The 20,422-nt window shown below is 40.3% G+C and overlaps 2 protein-coding genes across 4 annotated transcripts in view; one reads left to right on the forward strand and one right to left on the reverse strand.

The window, feature by feature from the left end:
* The window catches only part of rnf13 (ring finger protein 13), a 31,255-nt gene extending 15,306 nt beyond the window's left edge, over positions 1-15,949 (forward strand). The window contains exons 5-10 of one of the 2 annotated variants that reach the window (XM_014032538.1): positions 6,689-6,776; positions 7,298-7,388; positions 7,679-7,784; positions 7,948-8,041; positions 13,900-13,980; positions 14,666-15,949. In XM_014032538.1, the coding sequence (XP_013887992.1) occupies positions 6,689-6,776; positions 7,298-7,388; positions 7,679-7,784; positions 7,948-8,041; positions 13,900-13,980; positions 14,666-15,033 (828 nt within the window). In that variant the 3' untranslated portion in view covers positions 15,034-15,949. The remainder of the gene's footprint in view (positions 1-6,688; positions 6,777-7,297; positions 7,389-7,678; positions 7,785-7,947; positions 8,042-13,899; positions 13,981-14,665) is intronic. The other variant, XM_014032540.1, reaches the window with a different exon arrangement.
* Positions 15,950-16,360: 411 nt separating this feature from the next.
* LOC106535525 (profilin-2) overlaps positions 16,361-20,422 on the reverse strand; it is a 10,823-nt gene continuing 6,761 nt past the window's right edge. The window contains exon 3 of one of the 2 annotated variants that reach the window (XM_014032541.1): positions 16,361-18,222. In XM_014032541.1, coding sequence (XP_013887995.1) covers positions 18,125-18,222 — 98 coding nt within the window. In that variant the 3' untranslated portion in view covers positions 16,361-18,124. The other variant, XM_014032542.1, reaches the window with a different exon arrangement.

Raw genomic sequence — 20,422 nt, forward strand, 5'->3', positions numbered from 1 at the left:
TATTTACTGAGAAAAATGGTGACGTGTTCAATACTTATTTTACCTGCTGTTTATTTAAAGCCAGCGGCTGGTCTGACCGGTCTAGTGAGTTACCATAAAGAGGCCAGGCTTCTGCAGGAAGCCACGAGCTTAAACCTTCCTGTTACCTCTGTAAATTTCCCTTCTCCTRTGCTTAAAGTAAAGTTCAACCTGTTTGGAGATGAGCTAACCAAAGTGGAATCTGGTGCATGTAGTCACAAAATTCACGGCAAGGTGCAAAGTGTCATTAATTGACTGTAGAGTCAACAGAATGCGCTGGAAGATGAAACGTTAGAATTACTGGGGTCAAAGGCTCTGTTCTGACTTCAAAGTGTGCTGCCATGATTTTCCTTCCTCATTAGTTTATCACCAGATAAAGGCTGTCTGAGAGGTGAAGATAACCTGAAGTGGTCATAAAGCAAAGCRCTGTTTCTTCAATATAACAGGTGGGAAACTGTATCATTCGTCCTGTTAGGAGAAGCCAGCAAGTGGGTTTTTGCGTTTGCCCAGCTGTTGACAGACTCAATCAGCGTTTGCTCCGGCTGCTGGTAATTTCCCCTCTAAGCGAGCCTTCCTACCTCTTTCTCACAGCAAATGCTTTTTCTGCTGTGACCTCACGGCCCTCAGGCTGCACGAGCGCGCRCACACAGGCTTTTTGTCTTTAACAATCTGCCTTCTCGTGCACGCTCCCTAAGTCTTATGACAGGGTATGACTATGGCTGACCGGATTTATGACTAACTCAAAAATGGACATGTACGATGAAAAGGAGGGCACCAGCCATATCTCGTGGCTGTGTGGGTTTTTTTTTTCCCCTGAGCTGACTTTATGACTTCTCGCAATTTGTTGTGGCAACAAACAGCTCAGACTGCTCCCACAGACACAGAAACACRCCCTGGTCTCAAAGACATCCCGTTAAAGAGTAAAGACAGAACACAAAAGTTTAAACCGATCCACCGAAACAGAAGATAAACATAAAAATTAGCAACAAAATTCAGTCGTAAATGGATGTTTTCAGTGTCTTTAATTGCTCACATTGTTCAAATAGMCTTTTTGACATGCCGAAGTGCATGGCATGAATTGCAGCAGTGGCATCTTATCAGGATGAGAGGCCCCTCCCTGCAGTTGTATTGAACTTTTTAACTAATCAACCGTCTGTAGACCTTGAAAGCAAAACCCAACTGTGCTCAGTGCAGCATTCCTCCAAAACACTAAGGGGGAGGTGGGGGTGAAGGCCTGAGGAGGCGCTGGGCAGATTTTTTTTTTTTTTTTTTGAAAAAGCTGGTAGAGATAGAACTGTGCTAATGAGGGAGAAACAGAAGGATTTGATCGGTAAAGATAGAAGGGGAGTTTGAGGGAGCTGGACTGAGAAATGGGTTAGCAGTATTCCACCATTATGATCGGGATTATAAAGGTTAAAAAATATAAAAACGACTGAACAAAAAACCAAGAAAGAAGGAGATTTTGGTTGTTTAAGGTAAAACAAGAAGAGAGAGAGAGAGGGCGAGTCGATGTGTTTTAGCTGCAGCGCTGCATTAGACTGTGCAGTGTTGGCAGGAGTGAAGATGCTGTAAATACACACACAGACACACACACACACACACACACACACCGAGTGGTGATGCAGCAGTAGTTAGTAGTGATGCTATCAGCAGTTCAGCCCCACTTTGCATCACATAGATCCCAGTTTGAGACAAAAATAAAAGCAAATCTMATCCAASTGTAAAAGCGTATAAAGCGCTGTTTAGATTCTAAATTTAGCTGTCAGAATATCATTAGTACAAACAGCTTCTTAAACCAACAATACACACAAAAAAGATTTGTATCACATATAAGGTGAAAAAACATCTCCTGTCAGCTGAGAACCAATCATGTGCACCTGCTCAACACATACATCCACAAGGATCGAAAGAGCAGTGACCTGCAGTAGAAACGGCTTCAGAATCATTTAACAGTTGACTGGGAACATGTTTCTGTTTCTCAGTAGCACTTCCACCACACAGACTCACAGATCTACACAATCTTAAAAGCTAAATCCACCATTATAGCATTGAGGTGGCAACTACCTTCATCTCGAAGGTCAGTGAAACTAAACTCTTTGTCTTTCAGTTTATTTAGTGGGAAAATGCATGTTGGTGCTTCAACAGCTTTGTTTGCCTTTGTCACCAGTAGGGCTGGGCAATAAAACAATAACCATGTATATCGCAATAAACACGTGATCAATATCAATAGAAAGTCTGACCCAGAACTGTAGGGCATTGTGGGGGATGTAGGCGGAGGAAAGACTTCAGCCTCTCGACCTCTCACACCAGCTAAGCAACATTAGTGGCATCAACTCACTCTTTGGTCAGCTTGCAACAACCTGTTGAGTAACACAGTTTCAAGTTTCGCCTCATTGCTGCCTAAAACTAAAAAAAGAACAACGTGGAGGGAAAGGAGAAAATGAGTAACAGCTCGAGAGGAAATTGTTGCTAAAACAGGAAAGGTCACATCACAGGTTTTGTGGCATTAATCAGCCGTTTTTCCTCCTGGTTCTTATTTCAAATAGATAAAACAAAAAATAACCAATAATTATCAATATCGACTGAAATGAAATGCTTATATTGTGATACTTTTTTAGCCATATTATTGCCCAGCCCTGATCCCTAGTGTCTAACTTGAAGATAAAACAGTTACCTAAAAGATTTTGTTGTATTTTTTTGTGAAATACATTAATTTGTAAATTCTGAACCACACCAATGCAATAGATTCTTAGCTAGTCTATCTAATAAGGCTTAAAAAGAAATGTCCTAATAATATACGTCAAAATATTTGTGTTACTGACCCTGAAGTTGCGTCATGAATTGTCTAAACTTTTAGCATGATGTTCTGCAGTTGGTGGAGTGAAGGAGCAACGCTTTGCCTAAAATTGTGTCCCAGTGATGCTTTTGTATTCGTTTCTGTTTTATTTATTTATTTTTTTGCATTATTGATTTTCTTTGTTCCTAGTGGCTTTCATGTTTTTAGTATCTATCCCTTTCTTTTCTTGTTTCGTCCTTCTCTGAAGAATGCAGAGAATGTTCTTATCTATGCACGAGGCTGGCTGAGCCTGAAGCAGAGGTTAAATTCCTCTGCAGGTCTCAAGGAGACTGACGGCAGCGCTCACCGGCATCCAGACGGCCCACAGCCAGAAAAGGATCCCTCCCTTTACTGTAACCCCCATCCCCCCGGAAGACCTGTTAGGCCAGTGATTACCTGTCCACGGCCACTTTTATTTTTTGCCAGAAGTAAAGCAATGAATTTACTGGTCACCAGGCAGACTTTCTGGTTTTGGTAGTTTTTGTCTCCTTTGAGTCAATATTGAACTTTATTTATATCAACCAATCAAAGCAAATCCTGCAATCCTAACATGGTTTATGCAGAATCTGTTATAATCACCAGAATTTGGTATTTTGTTTTGTCTTGCTTGCATCAACCCTTTTTTTATTTACCGTACTAGAAAACTAATCAAACTCGGACAGAAAAAATGTAAAATTCAATGTAGCCATAAGTTTATAGGCTTCTGCATATCAAAAAAAAGTGAAGGACATAAAGACATAACAAGTAGGCTTTAGTTATTTTTAGCATTAAAATGACTCTGTTACTCTTCCTTATCTTTTTTTTTTTTTTGGTTTGTAAAAATATCTCAAATGCAAATTTGAACAAGAATTCTTTTTAACTCATAACCGCCGTATGCAAAAAGGATCCCTCTTGCCATGAAACTTTGCTCTCTCCAAACACGCACAGACCCACATCCAGACAAAGTGGATTATGTCAACTGTGTCCAGACGCACACAGTGGCCATTGAGGCCTCCACACAAAGCGTCCTCACAGCGAAACACATGGGCTCACAATGCCACAGCTAGCATACATGCCGCTGCACGTATGCCTGTGCATAAAATCACACTGACACGCAGCAGACAAAAGGCAGCACTGTTCGCCGTTAGCATCGWTAAAGGCCACGATATGCAGGCACAACGTTCACCCTCGCAGGTCCAAGTGGGTTTCAGGACTCACACACATACACACACACGGTGATTTGTCAGGTTACCGCGAGAGCCTCTTTTATTATTTAGCATGAGGCGACACTTGTATTTTGCCATACGTCTCAAGCTGTTGAGATTTTCCTTTTTGCTCTCTCTTTGAACACTACAGTCTGCTCACATTTTTCTCACTTTCACTGTCTGGTTCTGGGGATCAGTTTACCGCAGGAAACTGGGACATGCTCTGAAAAATGATTAACATCAACTTTTCCTTTGTGGCTTTAGGTCACAGGACTTAAAAAAAACTTACTTGTACTGTCTTACTTGGTTAAAACCTTCATATTGGTGCTTTTATTTAGTGTGTTKTGGTGTTTGATACACAACAGCTTCGTCAGGTTTCAGCTCCAGAATCCATCAGAGGTGCATTGCTCAGATTTTTCACACACAGTCAGCCAGACAGGTTTATTTTTAAGTCAGATGTGTTGCCTTAAAATCTGTATTTTTTTATTATATAAGGAAGCCCTCGATAAAATCTAAAGATTAGATGCAGTTGTTTAAGTGGTTGGCAAATAAAAGCTGAGTTGTATCATTTATTTAATATTGTAAAATTTCAGTGAGAAAAGCTGTCAGTTTTGCTCCAGTTTACGTAGGTAAACTCTGAARAGGACTGAAGGATTCCTGCGTTCACAAGATTTGGTCGTCAGTTTTCCGTTTCTATTTCACAGAGGAAACGTTTTCCACATTTATCTTTTCATGTAAAAACTCACAATGATCCATTCAAGCGCTTCTTTGTCACATCCTACTTCCCTCCTCACATCTGCCGTGAGCAATCGGCCTCAACAATGGCCAGCAGGATATGGCAGACTTTCTACTGTTTCAGAGCAGCAATAACAGCCTCACAGGTGGAAGAGCGTTGTTGCGTCAGTTTCCTTTGTATTCAYGATGCAGCACATGTGCAGCTTTGCAGCAGGAACGCCTGGTTTGCTACTGWTTTTTTTTCTTTTTTTTACAGCAATGAAATGATTCAAAGAAACCTCCAGATGAGTCCTTATAASAATATACAAAATTTCTCATAAACAACCATCACCACAGTGTTTTACCTACTTATTATTAGTTCTGAACAAATGAGTTTTGAGTTCAAGCCGGTGCATGCTTATCTAGATTTGATCTGCAAACAAAATACTGTTGGTGAACTCACCTGCGATTAGTGAGAGAGCGTAAACATTGTGGCTTGTTTGTGTTAGTTCAAACATGTCAGTAACCGCAATTACACATACATGCACCGGAGTGCTTTACGGGAGCATGGATACTATTTTAGTCAATTTTTGTCATAAGTAGGTAACACTAAAATTAAATACAATATAAATGCTAAAAAAAAGGCAATTTAAAAGTGCAAGTATAAAGGGGACATATGCAAAATCCACTTTTTTAGCCATTAAATGCATTTTGTTGTGTACTTGAAGTCTCTAGAGGTGCCGATATCTGCATAGATATCTTTATATTCTGTTTGGGTCATATTTTTCAACCAGTTCTGTTATTTTTATTTTCTATTTTCMATGTCACACTATTTGCTACAGAACTGCCAATTGATGTCTGGACTTACCAACTACAATTTGGTCGTCTTCATTTGAGGGGTACACTACTAAATTGGCCATCTGATTTATCGGCACCAATTTCCTTAATTTTGGGAGATTGTAGATTAACCGATACTTGATAAGATCGGCTTAAAAGATCGGCTTTTCATCTACCTCCACAAAGGTCTGAAAATCGCCCAATATCCCCTTATCCTTTGCTGTGAGCACTACCCAATGTCCAGTTAAAACAAGTCTGTATTGTTTCAAGGGTATTTTTGAATGTTTTTCAAAATAAGATTGGAACATTGAAGGTGTATTTTGACCTTATAACATCTGACAATGTCAGTTCTTTAAAAAATGGTTATGGGCCAAAATCGGAATCRACAGGTCCGACGTTTATAAGGTTGGTAATCGTCCAGAATACTGCAATCCTTGCATCCCTACTTCATCCTCCTCTGGCTCTGGGTCAGACTCTGGCTTCGGCATATAAGGCTGGATGGACAAGTCTTCCGTTGTTGACATTTTTAAAAAAAATTGTAAATAAAAAGTTTCTGCGCCACTACGTATATAGTCGTAAACACACTCTATCAAACTAGAACCACTCTGGAAGTTGGAGGGTGGCGGGGCTCGAAGCCCCTTATTTGAATTTAAAGAGACGGCGTCAAAATGAGTTGATCTGAGATAGTTCAGAAAAGGAGTGAAAGAGGGGCTTGTGGAGTTACAATGAGGAATTCAGACCAAAGCATTGCAGTTCCACTTTATATAGACCCCAACTGAACGATTTAAATGTGAAAAAGAGGAATTTAAAAGCATGATACGTTTTCTTGAAGCTTCAGATATTTATAAAATGGTTTCTTTTTTGTGACTGAAGTTGAATTTAAATGAGGGCAGACCTGATAACCTCAAACCTTAAGCTTTTTATGCTTAAAAACCTAAAATATTTTGTCACCCTTAATGTTTTTTTTTTTTTTGGTTTATCATCAGGTTGGACGTCGGTGTTTATACACACAGCCTCATTTTTTGTCATGTTACTCATGTWTTTAGTAGAAGCTATGGGAAAAAAACGTGTCTTCATCAAATGTTTTGTCTTCTTTCAGGTCCTCAATGCCCAGAAAGCCGGCTACAAGGCAGCCATTGTTCACAACGTGGGCTCTGAGGAGTTAATCAGCATGGGATCTAATGATTGTAAGATAACGTCCAGGGCTCCTCCCGTTACCCCCATATACACCATCTAATGACGATCATTTAATAAACGCCTCTTTGGATTTTCTCATTGAGAATCGAGTCCCAACAMGTTYTGTGGGAAAGATGAAATGCTCCTCATGGTTACAAAGCCAAGACTCTGTTTTCGCTCGGTTTTTTAATCATGAGACTCTCTGTGGTTTTGTTTCACTCAGTCCCCCTCACTTAAAGCAGTTATTAATTATCCCAAAGKCTTTTTTAACAGTTAAATGTGTTCACAAGGAACTGGTTTTTACAGACTTAGTAATGGCGCCTTCAGACATTTAATGTTACTTGATGTCACTAAATGTGTCGGTGCGCTTTGACCAAAGTGCTTTAATGTGCATTCAGACAGCACTTAAAGGTACGACTTRATCACACATTCCTGAGACGTCAATTAACATTTTATAATAACAGAAAAACAACAATGTGTAAAGAGACAGTCCTATTTTTATGATTTTTCTTTCTTATGCGTCTGTTTTTAGTGGATGTAGTGAAACAGATYGTGATCCCCTCTGTGTTTGTGAGCGAGGAGACGGCCAACACTCTGAAAGATGACTACGCGTATGATAAGGGGTGAGTCTGATTCCCTATTTTCATGACCTTTGGAATGAATTCAAACAGTTTCCTGCTCGTTTTTATTTTATTTTATTTTATTATAMTTTTTTTGCTTCTCTCTGCATTTTTACTTTGTGATAAAATGCTGGCTGCACACTTTCCGCACTTTAGTTACAAGTTAACGTTGTCAATGTGCAATAATAATAAGAATGTCTGTGCAATTACCTAAAATAGCAGCATGATAAAGATCCTTTAAGTGCCGCCCTGCCTGTGTGTAACACTCCAATACTATTCTGCTGTTTGACCAGGGGACACGTGGTCCTCATCCCAGACTTCAGCCTGCCTCTGGAGTACTACCTGATCCCCTTTCTCATCATAGTGGGGATCTGCCTCATCCTCATTGTTGTTTTCATGGTGAGTGTATTCATTCTGATTTCATCCTAACCTAGGGTTTAAATCTTGAAGACAGACTTATGTAAGCTGAACGTTTCCTTTTATGATTTTTAACAGCTTAAAGGTCAAAATAACAGACCCCCCCCCCTTTTTTAAATTTATTTATTTATTTTACTAAAACTAGATCACCAAGTTTGTTCAGGATCGGCGCAGAGCTCGGAGGAGCCGCCTGCGCAAAGATCAGCTGAAGAAGCTTCCCATCCACAAGTACAAGAAAGGTGAGGAAGAAGTTTTTAACATCAAATCTCAGTTTATAGCAAAAATGAATAAAGTACTTGAAAAAAAATAAAATAACTAAGTAATCTTATCCAATCCAATATATATTTTCAGTTACAGGCTGAGTCATTTCTACCTTCTCCTCCCTTTCAAGATTAACCTTCAGGGTGGATATAGCTCGCTAGCAGCCTCGCACCGATGACCTAGTTGATGTCATCAGTTACCCAGAATGCTTTGCGTGTTAAAATAAATGTTTATCAAATAAAGTTTAATGTTGCAGCTAATCGTGRATCCCTTTAACAGAAGATATTTTGTGTAATTCCGATGTCAGACTCCTGGATGCTTTCAGCGCATGCTGGTTGTTTGTAAAGGCAACTGAAGTTTGGTTTAGATAATTCCCTCAGCTCTACTTCTCAAATCTGCCAGACTGGCTATTTGTTGAACTCAAGAGTTTATTTAGAGGTTTTGTGTGCCGGTTGTGTTTCCTGCTGCAGCTGTGTTTTGCAGACTGGAGAACCCACCCCCACCCCCAGTTGCAGTCATCTGTGGAGGGGAATGCCACAGAGCCTAGGGGAGAATGGGTGGTGCATAACAAGACCACACACCCCCGACTCTCCATCCCTGCTGCTCCTCCCCACCCCGGCCCTAACAGACGTGCATGCAGCACTCTGTCTGCCTCCTCCAGCTGCGCAGTTTTTGCCGCCTCAGTCTGACTCAGGCGTCGCTTCCAGTCGGCTTTACAGGGAGTTCAGATGTCCAGGGAAAAGCCTCTGGTGGGGTCCTTTAGCTGAGTCAGAGCGTTTGGTGACACAGGGAAAGGGATGCCAAATCTMCACCTAATCCCTTTTTAAAACCCCTGTGAGCTGTAGCAATGCAATGCAAGGCCTCAGTTGTTTTAAGGGGTTGTAGTGTTACACTTTACTCCCTCCAGGTAAGAATAAGGAGGAGTGGGTAAAAAAAAACTATTAGTGGTTTAKCTCCATTAGTTCAGTGCCTCACAAGTCGCTTTGACTTTCTGCTGCTCCATTCTGACCTTTGGGGAACATCAGAGTGTCTGAGTGCAGCAGAAAGTTCGGAGAACGCCTAACAGTACTTCTGGCCTTGGTTGCAGCAGATAACGCTGAGTTTGGCCTCCAGGGCTTTTGAACAAAGAGCCACGGTGACTGTTATTATTACAGCCAGTGTATAAAATCCATCATACAAATACTGAAATAGCTGCCAAACTTTGGCCTCATCTGCATTTTTTTTTCCTCTCTGCAGTAACCACAGCTGATAAAACCTTCAAAGGCTACAGATCAAGCAAAATTCACCTTTTTAGACATTAAATGCATTTAGTTGTGTACTTGGGAGTGTCTAGGAGTGCAGAAAAGATGCTGCATAAACATCTTTATGTTGGGTCATAGTTTTCAAACCGTTCAGTTTTCTAAACTATTACATCACAATATTGCAAAGGAACTGCCAAATAAGGTCTGGACTTACCAACTAAGTTTCCGCGCTGCTAAATAGTCTTAAACTAGAATGGACCACTCTGGAAGCTTGGKGGGTGAGATGCCTTGTTTGGAATTAAAGAAACAGCCTTAAAACGAGTTGAAAGAGGGGTTTGTGGAGTTACAATAAGGAGTAATTCAAAGCATTGCAGCTACACTTTGTATAGACCCCAATTGAATGATTTAAATGTGAAAAAGAAGGATTTAAAAGCATGATATGTCTCTTTAAATGTTTTTTTTTAAAAGATGTGGGGTTTTTTTTGTGCATTCATGAGTTTGAAAAGGAAAAGATTATGCAATGATTTGTTTGCCAGTGATCCAGCTCTTGTTYTGGCAGAATGCCTTTCCGCTGATCAGCACCTTCTCTGCATAACCTTCACACATTTCTTGCAGTTGCAGTTCCTAAATATTTCTTTTTTATTATGCTTGAATTTTTTTTGCTTTACTTTCTCTAAACCCATTTWAGTACATAAATAGCTGGTCCAGCGTGAACGATGGGACCTGTTAGCGCCACACTTGGGAGTCCACGGGCTGACATGTGGAGCAGAGAAACACAGAGGGGGCCTGTCTGTACGGGCATTGCACAATGCCTTAATGAAAGCCACGCTGCACATGTAATTGGTGCACAATACTAGTCTGACCCTGCGACAGAAGATCTGTGTCAGTGTGCGTTCAGGATTATGTAATAGCAGCTGCCATGGCTGTCGGAGCGCACCGCTGCGCTGCCATTAACTTGACTTATGTTCAGGGTTTATTACAGAGTCTTACGTCATTCTTGTACCAAGCTGAGTTGGAGCCGTTGGATTGGCCAGTTTCACCAAAYGTTTACATTTATCTCAGGAGTGTCAAACTCATTTTGACTGAGGGCCACTTGAGCRTTATGGTGGCCTTCTAAGGGCCAGTTGTAATTAACTYAAACATTTTGGGTTTAACTTTAAACTAAAAACACAAAACGTCATGTTCCACATGTCTTTGCYACAGCTGAGCAACGCTAACGAACAATAACTGAGCTCTACGTGGTATTTCCTGCATAGAAACAGTGTTTTAGCACGTCCTCTTCTAAACTCTGAAAAGTTTACGCGTAMGACTGAYTAAATGTRAAATAAATAAAACAGAAAAACAATGAAAAGTAAAAGTAAGTTTTATTCACGGTTGAAYTGCGGAGAGTAATTGACAGCAAACTCAGTGAACTATCCAACTTTCTGACAGGAAATTCCAACTAGAGGAGCGTTCCAGTTTAAATTTATGAAACTGWATTGAAATGGAGATTTTACACAGTCTGTGCACCTCCACCTAGTGGTGGGAGTAAAATAATTGATAATTGAGATTTAGWTTATGGTCAATGCTGGTTTTWGAACTGMGTTCCAGTTGTAGCAAAAYTCWAAATTCTGAAGTCAGACTTATGTCAGTTCAGAGTTGAAAGAGTTTCAGTTTAAACTTGACAGAACGTCGGAAAAAAAGTGATTGTTTTTTGCTCGATAATAGTAACAAACAATAGCTCTCTACACTGCATTTTAAGTGTACAAACAGTRTTAAAACCTATCTAATGAAAAYCGCAATAAAGTACTACTTAAAGTGCCTGTGACATAAATTTTTTGTAATAAGCATGAATGCATTTTTGGAAAGAGAACATTGATAAAATACTGCAAAACAAATTTCACGCCACTGAGATGAACAGTTGTTGAGATAGTTGCATGTGAAGAAACAGGAAGTGATGTCAAAGGGGAATGTCTGCATGTAAACAGAGTATTGTTACAACAGCTAACAACAGAGACTGAAGAATAATCAGATGTTTCTTTAGATTATTTTGAGTCACTATCAGAGAGATGAAGAAGAGTTAAGGTTTAAATAATGTTTTAATAAACAAAGACCAGAAAGGTTTATTTTATTAAGGAGTTCCCCTTTGATGTCACGTCCTGTTTCGCTTTGGCTGAGCCAAATCCAAAAGAAAATAGGCTAGTTATGAGACAAAAAGTGTAAAATCATGTGTACTATGCCAATTTTCTTAAGAATAATGAAGTTTTCTTTGACTTTTTATATTTGAAGGATATGCATGTCACAGGCACTTTAATGTAAAGTAAACAACACAGCTAAAAAACGTAGAAGTAAAGAGTTTCACTCTCTGTTGAAGCGAGGAACAACCATGTTGAAATGATGACGTCACGCATGCTCGGGGGTATGGTCTTGTTGCATCAACTTCCCGAATAGAAATGACGACATTAGGGCCGTTCCAGTTCATTTTTCTGACTCGTAAACGCAAAACTCCAACCTCTGAGTACAACAGGAACGCAGCATTAAAGCAGCTTATTTTAGGACATTATTACATCTTTAAAGTGCTCGCGGGTCACAAAAAAATGCCACGGCGGGCCACATTTGGCCCAAGAGCCTTGAGTTTTACACGTGCGATCTATCTGGTGTCACGCAACCAAGTGCTACAGGATTGTTTTTGACCACTTTTGGGGACCTGAACTCTTGATCTGACCCCTGATCTCAGCTCTAATCCCTCCCTGCTGATGATGATGAGTCACTGCAGCCCTCCCCCAGCAGCCTTTTGCTTCTCGGCCGCAGGCAGAGAGCGAGGCGGACGCCCTCGGACAACAGAGCAGCTGCAGTGTGTCAGGCCTCTGTGTGTGAGGCATGTTGATGTCGCCACAGAGGGGCTCTCTCTGTCTCTCCAAGGCTCAGAGCTCGGCCTTGTCTGGTTGGCTCCAGCGGTGACAGACAGAAGATGTTTTTTTTCCCCTGTCATGCTCGCTCTAGTTCTACTAAAGACATTCATCTTTCATCTGAGGTTCAGTGGGCCAGCAGGGTTCCTCTGAGAACCAAGATCCTGGACGATAAATGAAAGTCGGAAGGAGGAGCCTGTCGGGGTCCCAGAGTCTTTTCATACGAGCTTCAGGCCCAAAACGAGAAAGCAAGGGATTCCCACCGTCTGATAAAGCTGCCAAATATGAACTCAGAAAAGAAGAGTATCCTCCTGCTTTTTTATTTTTATTTTTTTACAGCTCACACGAGTAAATCTCAGCAAGTAWTGACTGAGAAGCCTTGATAGAAGACTGAACTCTGCTTCTCTTAGAATAACTCCGTTCATGCCACAGTTCAGCATTTCCTGCTGGATGTGTGCCTGCATGAACGCCCTTCTCTGAACGTCCAGCCTCACTGAAAGGCAAGCCATGCTGTCCTAAAAAAAGAGTCAGGTTAACAATTACAGGGATGATATCCATATCGATCTTTGAGAMYTGTGAAACCGGAGCTGAGATTTAAAAAAAAAAAAGGAAGAACGAGCTGTTTATCTGCTGATGCTCAGAAAGAAAAGGGGGGAGAGAGAGAGAGAGGTGGGAGGTTTTCAGTGTGACTCTCCTTCCTTATACGGTCACATGCAGCCCTGGCACTCAGTCAGAAAGTCCAGTCAGGGAAAACATGCTCTTTTTAAAGCTTACATAAACACGCCGGCCCACGAGCCCCCACTCTCTGCAGCCCCTGCTGGGGAAGAGGAGAGGACGGGAGAAAGAATGCTGTGGAATCTGAAAGGGAGTGCGTAGATAAATTCCTGAGCTTTCAGTGCACAGAGAGACTTTGCACCTCTTATTACATCAGGAAATGTGACGCTGGCAGCCGAGGAGCTGCTCTGCCTGCAGACCGCGGACGGGCCGGGATGGGTGGGACGGGCGGAGTTCAGGGACATATTTGGACAAAGAATTAAAGGAAATCGGGGCCTGGTGAGGCAGGCAGCGACGCTCTTAATGACCTCACACATCATGGAGCTTCCCCACCTCCGAGGCCTTCAGGATAGCAAATAAAAACAAGAAGTCTGTATAATTAGGATTAGAATTACACAGATTTTTTTTCTGATTTTTTTCGTTTTAATTCTGAGATTAAAGTTAGAATTCTGACTCAGAATTAGGTAAAAATCAGAACCTCAGGACTCTTGACTTTCATCTGAAAATTCTGAGATTAAAGTCACAATTCTTATAAATTCTCATCAACTGTAATATTGGAACCCTGACTTTTTTTTCTCAGAATTCTGAGGAAAAACTGTCAGAATTCTCATAAATCCTCATAAATGTTAATATCAAAATCCTGACTTTTTCTCAGAATTCTGAAAAAATATACAAAATACTGGCGTTTTCTCAGATTTTGAGAATAAAGCCTTGGGAAACTCAGGAAAAACTTTTTTTTTTGTTTGGCTCTGTGGCACTTGTCATCTTACGTATCATAATTACATATCACTGACACTGAAATTTTAATAATTTATAAAACTCAGTCCCCAGTCTTATATTTCCCCACAGCGATCTCTCTTGTGTAAAATTTCTAAATATCTGTCTTCAACTTTAGCTGCTAAATATTGAATTTATGTGGTGTTTTTGACTCAGGCGATAACTACGATGTCTGTGCCATTTGCCTGGATGAATATGAAGAAGGAGATAAACTCAGAGTCCTGCCATGTTCTCATGGTGAGTTTTCTGCATGACATCTTCAAATGTTTCATTTTCAAAAAGAGAAAATTACACAGTCATGAACGTGCTTATAGTTCGATTATTAATGCTGATTATTCTCTTATGTTAATTTTTTTTGTTTAGTATGACCTCAAATAAATGGTTAAATTAAACTTTATTGGCAGTTATTTTAAAGTGCCAGTGACGTCACATTTTTGTAATAAATATGAATGCATTTTTGGAAGAAAAACAGTGATAACATACTGAAAAATAAAGGTCACATGTTTGAGATGAGCAGCTGTTCAGATATTCACATGTGAAGTAACAGGAAATGATGTCAAAGGGGAACGCCTGCATGWGGACAAAGCATTGCTACAGCGGCTAACGCAGACAGTAGAGAAGAATCTGATGTTTCTTTATTTTGAGTTTCTATCTGAGAGATTAAGAAGAGTCACAGTTCAAATAATGTTTCAGCAAAAGGCCATGGAGTTCCCCTTTGATGTCACTTCCTGTTTCATTTTGGGTGAGCCAAGTTTAAATAAGAATATGTGATTTATGAAACAAAACAAGTAGCATGATGTGCATTAAGTTTCTTAAATGTAAAGATGTTTTCTTTGACTTCCTGTATTTAAAGGAAATGCACGTCACTTTAAGAGTCAGAGGCGTTTTATGTTCTAAAACCAGACGTCCTTGTTGTTGTCAGCCTACCACAGTAAGTGTGTGGACCCGTGGCTGACTAAAACCAAGAAGACGTGCCCGGTGTGCAAGCAGAAGGTGGTCCCCTCGCAGGGCGACTCCGACTCTGACTCGGACGAGGGGGACAGCGGGCCCGAGGAGAACGAGGCGTCCGAGAGCACGCCGCTGCTGCGCTCCCTGGCCTCCACCAGCGCCCACTCCTTCGGCACCATATCGGGCGCGTCGCGCTCCGAGCGGGACCAGGACTCCTCCGAGTACGAGGACGAGGAGCTGGACAGCAGCGACAGCGAGGAGGAGGTGACCGTGGAGACCGTGGTGGTGCAGATGCAGCAGCCGTGCTCCGAGGCCCACGAACAGGACCTGCCCCGAGCTTGATTGACATCTGGTCGATAACGGGACTAACCAAGGAGCTCCACTGTCCTCTGATCATTAAAACACGTGGAAAACTGGAGGTCATAAACATGAAGCTTCACAAAGATCAGTAGAAGCACCGTCTGTATATAAAGTATAAATCATGACATCTTAACCTTTGATTATCAAATGTTCTAAAAGAATATATGTTGTAGATACATGTTGGACTCAGCCTGGAGCACTATGCAGCACCGGACTGGTGAAACTGAACAGTGAAGAYAGCAATGTTGCCAATTTATTTCTGCCCTGATATTTGAAGGAGCTTCAGACTTTCGTGCCACAGTTCATGTTAAAATAACTGACGTGAAACCAAAGAGTTTTGGTTCGAGTTATTCAGAGAAACAGGAATGTGATGTTTGTGATGCATCATATGAAGTTGTGGGTCCACGCTGCATGTGGGAAAATGTTGATTTTCATTTAACATGTGCAACTTACTGATGGATTGCCACTCTAACGCACACTTAATCTCATGACTTTTGTTTTTTAAACTTGATTTTTGTTCATAAATGACTCGATTGTCGACACATCCCGTTGCCTTTTCAGTTTTTATTTCCTGCTTGTGTACATCTTAGACTAGGTTCATAGGAAAATCCCTTAATATTTCAATGATTTAGCTAGATGTAACTTTATCCTCAAACATTTCCACTTTTCTTGCCTGTGTGTTATTCACWGTTACTGATCAGATCTCATGAACCAACAAGCATCATTTTCTTTTACATTTCTGTATAGAATTGTGATTTATTTTTGAGCAACTTTTGCAGTCACAAGTTCAAACTGATAAATCCTGTTTTTTGTTTCAGTGTTGTCCGTTACTTTTCATTTTCTGCCTGCTGTTGTACAGTGTCATTTAAATAAAAATGGCTTTTCTGTCCCAAGAAAAAGAAGTTTTAACTTTTGTTCAGGATCCTTTGTGGAAATGCAGATTTAGACGAGTTTAAAAAGCAGATTGAAATTTTTATGGCAACCAAATTTGAATGGTTTCATTTGAATACTTCGGTAGATTTAATGAATTTAGTTAAGGCTGAAGCTACTTTTGATCAGTTCTGAGCCATGTTGTTTCAGACGTTAGTTTCCCACAGCAGTCATGTTGAAAATGAAGACTAGATTTTCTAAAACTCATCTTTAAATGAGGACAAGCAGCACTTCAGAATATAACCTGCTGTTTTAATGAGTCAGAGCGCTCAAACTTCACAATTTAAGTGGCACAGAACAAAACTGTCAAATCAGCGTTTCAAAAAGTAAAATTATTCCCATTAAAATAAAAAAAAAATCACACAGGTAAACTGAAACATTCGTCTGGTTGGAATAAATTTATTTGATCTGTTTGTAAACAAGGTGATAAATCAATTTATGGCATTTCTTGGTTTATGCATATGACATCAGATGCATTAAAGACTGTATCCCAGATGTAAGAAAAAAGAAAAAAAAGTGATGAAGAAAGGAAATGAACAGATCAGCAAAGAGGACTTTAAACAGTGTTTTAAATGAGTACACATATCCCACAAGGCCTAAACAGTGGAGCTGAAGCTACAAAAACTAGTAAAGACAAAGTGCAGATGAAATGACTCCTTAGCCAACAGTGGGTAAAATCCATCATACAGATCTCTACATTATGGCACAGGATACACAGGTTCTGCAGTTTCAACAAGACAACCATGAGCATCTTTGTTCCAACTACCATCTCCCATCGAGTGTCATTTCTACTTTTAAAAGTTATGTTTTTTTTTTTATTCAGTTGGACGTTACAGTTAGCAGTACTGAGCGTGGACAGACCGAGTGATACCCCAGAGCTCAACTAACTATAAGAAAAAGGCAATTTACTCCACAGTTATGTAGTTAACACAGCACGGGGTTTGTACAAATACAAGTAAAAAGACAGAAGAATTAGATTCAGGCCTCTCCCACCCTCACCTGACCTGTAGCTTTATAGTTTGCCTGCAGCATTACAGTCTTGTTACTGCTTTCCTTCGTCAGAAAAAAAAAAAAGGTGATCCTTCACATGGTTTAGAGCACTTGTATAAACACCCGAGCTGCAACTACACTTGGTCCTATTAAAAAAAAATAACTGAACACACTCCAGATGGTTATATGCTGGGATRTCTACTGTCCAAAAAATGGCAGCCTTTCAAAAAAAAGGAAAAAAAACAAAAATATATTACAGAAGATGGCAAAACTAAACAGTGTCAAGTGTCTGAGTCCTTGTTACTGTGGAATGTCCATGGATTGTTTGTTTTTGTAGTGAAAGGGAGGTTGTAATGCCAGGAGACGGCCCGTCAGCTTGTGAGCGACACCAACGCTAGCAAAAGCTGGTTTATGATGGCTAACTGAACCGGCCCCTCACAGACAGCCCCCTCCTTTAATCAAGTTGGTTTCAGGACAGTACAGTGACTCAGGTGGGACAGACGGGTAGTGTTTRTGTAATTTAAAGAATCTTGAGAAGTATAGTGTCAGATTTTAGCTAGCAGGTCAGGGAAAACTAAAAAATAATTTGGCAAGAGGGGTCCACGGGGTTTGTCAGAGACGACAGTGGTCCGAGATATGCAGAGTCTCCCCTCCTGGAAATGGAGGAAATAAAGGAAGACGTGATGAGCTTTGTTAAGAGCTCAAGCGCTCCAAAAAGGCATAGGCTGCTCAACGAGGGAGTGTGTACGACTGCGCCTGGGAGGATTAGGTGAGAGGGACCATAAAAAACAAATGCAAGGAATTTCTACTACAAACTTGACACTATAGCTTTTCATGGTCTAGGTTTTCTGCCAGAATTTATGTTTTTGCTGGTCTTCGTTAACAGATTTGTCATGACACCCTGTTTAGCAACAAGCTCATCTTTGCTATGGATCAACTTAAGAGTGTTTTAAAAAGAAGATAGATTACATAAAGCAGGTGTGTAGGGAGGAGGGGAGGGTCTGGGAAAATATGACAACAAAAAGGGAATAAATGAGGGGGAGGGAAAGGTAGGATAGGGGGAAAAAAAAAAAGAAAAAAAACACTAGGACTGGAAGTGGTGTGAAATGCAACAAGGTGGTAAGGGTGAGCTGCTAGCTGGGTACAGGTTGCTTTAGTATCCGGACTTCCTCAGGTAATCAGCCATCTGAAAAGCTTTCTTGTTGAGCTGCCCTCCATGGACACCTTCCTTCCCCATGACCAAAACCATTGCTGGAGTACACAAAAGGACAAAAAAAATTAAATAAATAAATGAATGACAACAGCAAAAGATGAAAAAAAATGAAACTTTTTGTTCCACCTTAGCTAAACATGGGGGCTACATTGCTGGGACAGTCTGAACCCTGCATTAAAGAAATGCTCCTGGGATGTTATTTAATCAAGTCTTGCCTGGATGTGGGGAGGAAACATGGATTTGACAGCAACCTTTTTTTTTTAAGTCCATTTTTTTGAGTTTTGTGTTTTTTGTTTTCATTTTATTATTTTTTTTCTCTCCTACTACACCACATTTACTATGTCTAACTAAAACCCTGAATCCCTCAAGTATTTTGCCATCGAGTATGCCTTCTTATTCAATCCGCCTCCATGGACCCCTTCTTTTCCCATTACCAAGACCAAGACTGAAAGAAAAGAGACAGAGAAGGAACATTTAGAAGGAGTGTGGAAATCACACGTGAAGAAAAAAATAAAAATAAGACATATAGCAGCAGACAGGACAAGACAACAAGAGGACACGGGAGCTGAGGTTTTAGTTTAGGCCTAAAACCTTCTTTTTCTTATCAGAGCTGCTGGTGATGAAGGAGGTTACAGATAAAAAGGACGCATGCAAACCTAATTAAGCCTACACCCGTTACAATTACTGGGTTTGTTTCGTCCCCAGTTTAATTTATACAAACTTTCTCAGTTGAACAAACTGATTTTCTGTTTGGATTTGACAGCGTACTAACAAAACTGAGCTGCACTCCTCTAATCTGTGCTCTTACACTCATCTCACAGCCAGCTGCACACGGATTGCTCAAGCCRTAAACAGCCATTGGTAGAGCTGTCAAATGTGTTATTCCTTTTCCTTTTATTCTGGCCAAACAGTGAGGATCACTGATGAATTTAAGCCAAAATTTCAYGTTTAACAAATCTGAGCTGGTTGTGAAATACACCTGAGGCGTTCTTGTACTGTGAGGAAAAAAAAAAGAAAAACATTCTCACAGTTGGCCGACTGTTGCACGAAAGCATTTAAGAGATGAGCATTTTATCTAGAGATAGTTAATGATTTATGAAAACGTGTATATTTGTCTTACAAATTGACACTAGTTAAAAGTGTCAGTTTCAGGCCGCAGTATACCTGCTGCATTGATTCATTCAGAAAAGCCATATAAGCCTTGCCCTGTTTTGTTTTTCCCCTCCTAAAAACAAGTTAGTCAAAGAACAGGTTCTTCGGGAAAATGTAACATGCAACAAGCCAGCAGCAAAGAATGGAAAAAAAAAAAAAGACAGTTTCTGACAAACTAATCTCTAAAAGCAGCACACACATCAGCATGCTCGGAGTACCTCTCCTCAATACATGCAAGAACCCTTAAAGCGCCCGACAACACGTACGGGGGAACACATTTGTAGTTTACAGACAGTGAGAGGGACAGAGACATGGAAAGTTTAAGGAAGTTCTGAGCCGCAGATTCAGGTCGGTGTGTAGGAGACAGGAAACAGTTTGTCCTTGTAGGCACACCTGTAAGTAACAGTGCACAGGGCCTCRTACAGACAACATGAATAGAACTGGCACAACTCAGGAAAGTCCATAAAGGCATCATGGCCRACTTCTTCCCCTGTGGCATCTGTCTATAATTAAGAAACTTCAAGAGTAATGGACAGGAATAGTTAAAAAATTAAAAATCTCMAACTTTCTTAACCAGTGTCATTAAAAACAGACTTCCCCCTTAAAAAGCTACTGATCGAACCAAATACACTGACTGCAAGATATTTAACAGCTCCAGAGAAGTGTTTCATTCACATGCTAACATTGTTTTGGCCACCTAATGCAGTTTGCATTTTATATACTTAAAACTCTAAATATGTACAATACACACAAATGTACAACTTAAAAACTGTAGGCATATATAAATTTTAAAAACATTTTACCTTTCAATGTAAACAGTTTTATTTTGAAGGATGTTAATATTTATTTTTTGCTAATGCTAAAACATATACACTGCTCAAAAAAATAAAGGGAACACTTAAACAATGCACGCTAAGTCCAAGTAAATCAAACTTTTGTGAAGCACATTCAACTCTGTACAGAACAAAGTACTCAATGCAAATATTTCATTGATTAATATCGGGAGTTAGCGTGCGTTAACTGTTCCCTTTATTTTTTTGATCAGTGTATATTCAGGATGCAGCTCAACTGAACAGTAAAAGCTGT

This window comes from Austrofundulus limnaeus, unplaced genomic scaffold, assembly GCF_001266775.1.
Source record: "Austrofundulus limnaeus strain Quisiro unplaced genomic scaffold, Austrofundulus_limnaeus-1.0 Scaffold1478, whole genome shotgun sequence".
NCBI lineage: Eukaryota > Metazoa > Chordata > Actinopteri > Cyprinodontiformes > Rivulidae > Austrofundulus > Austrofundulus limnaeus.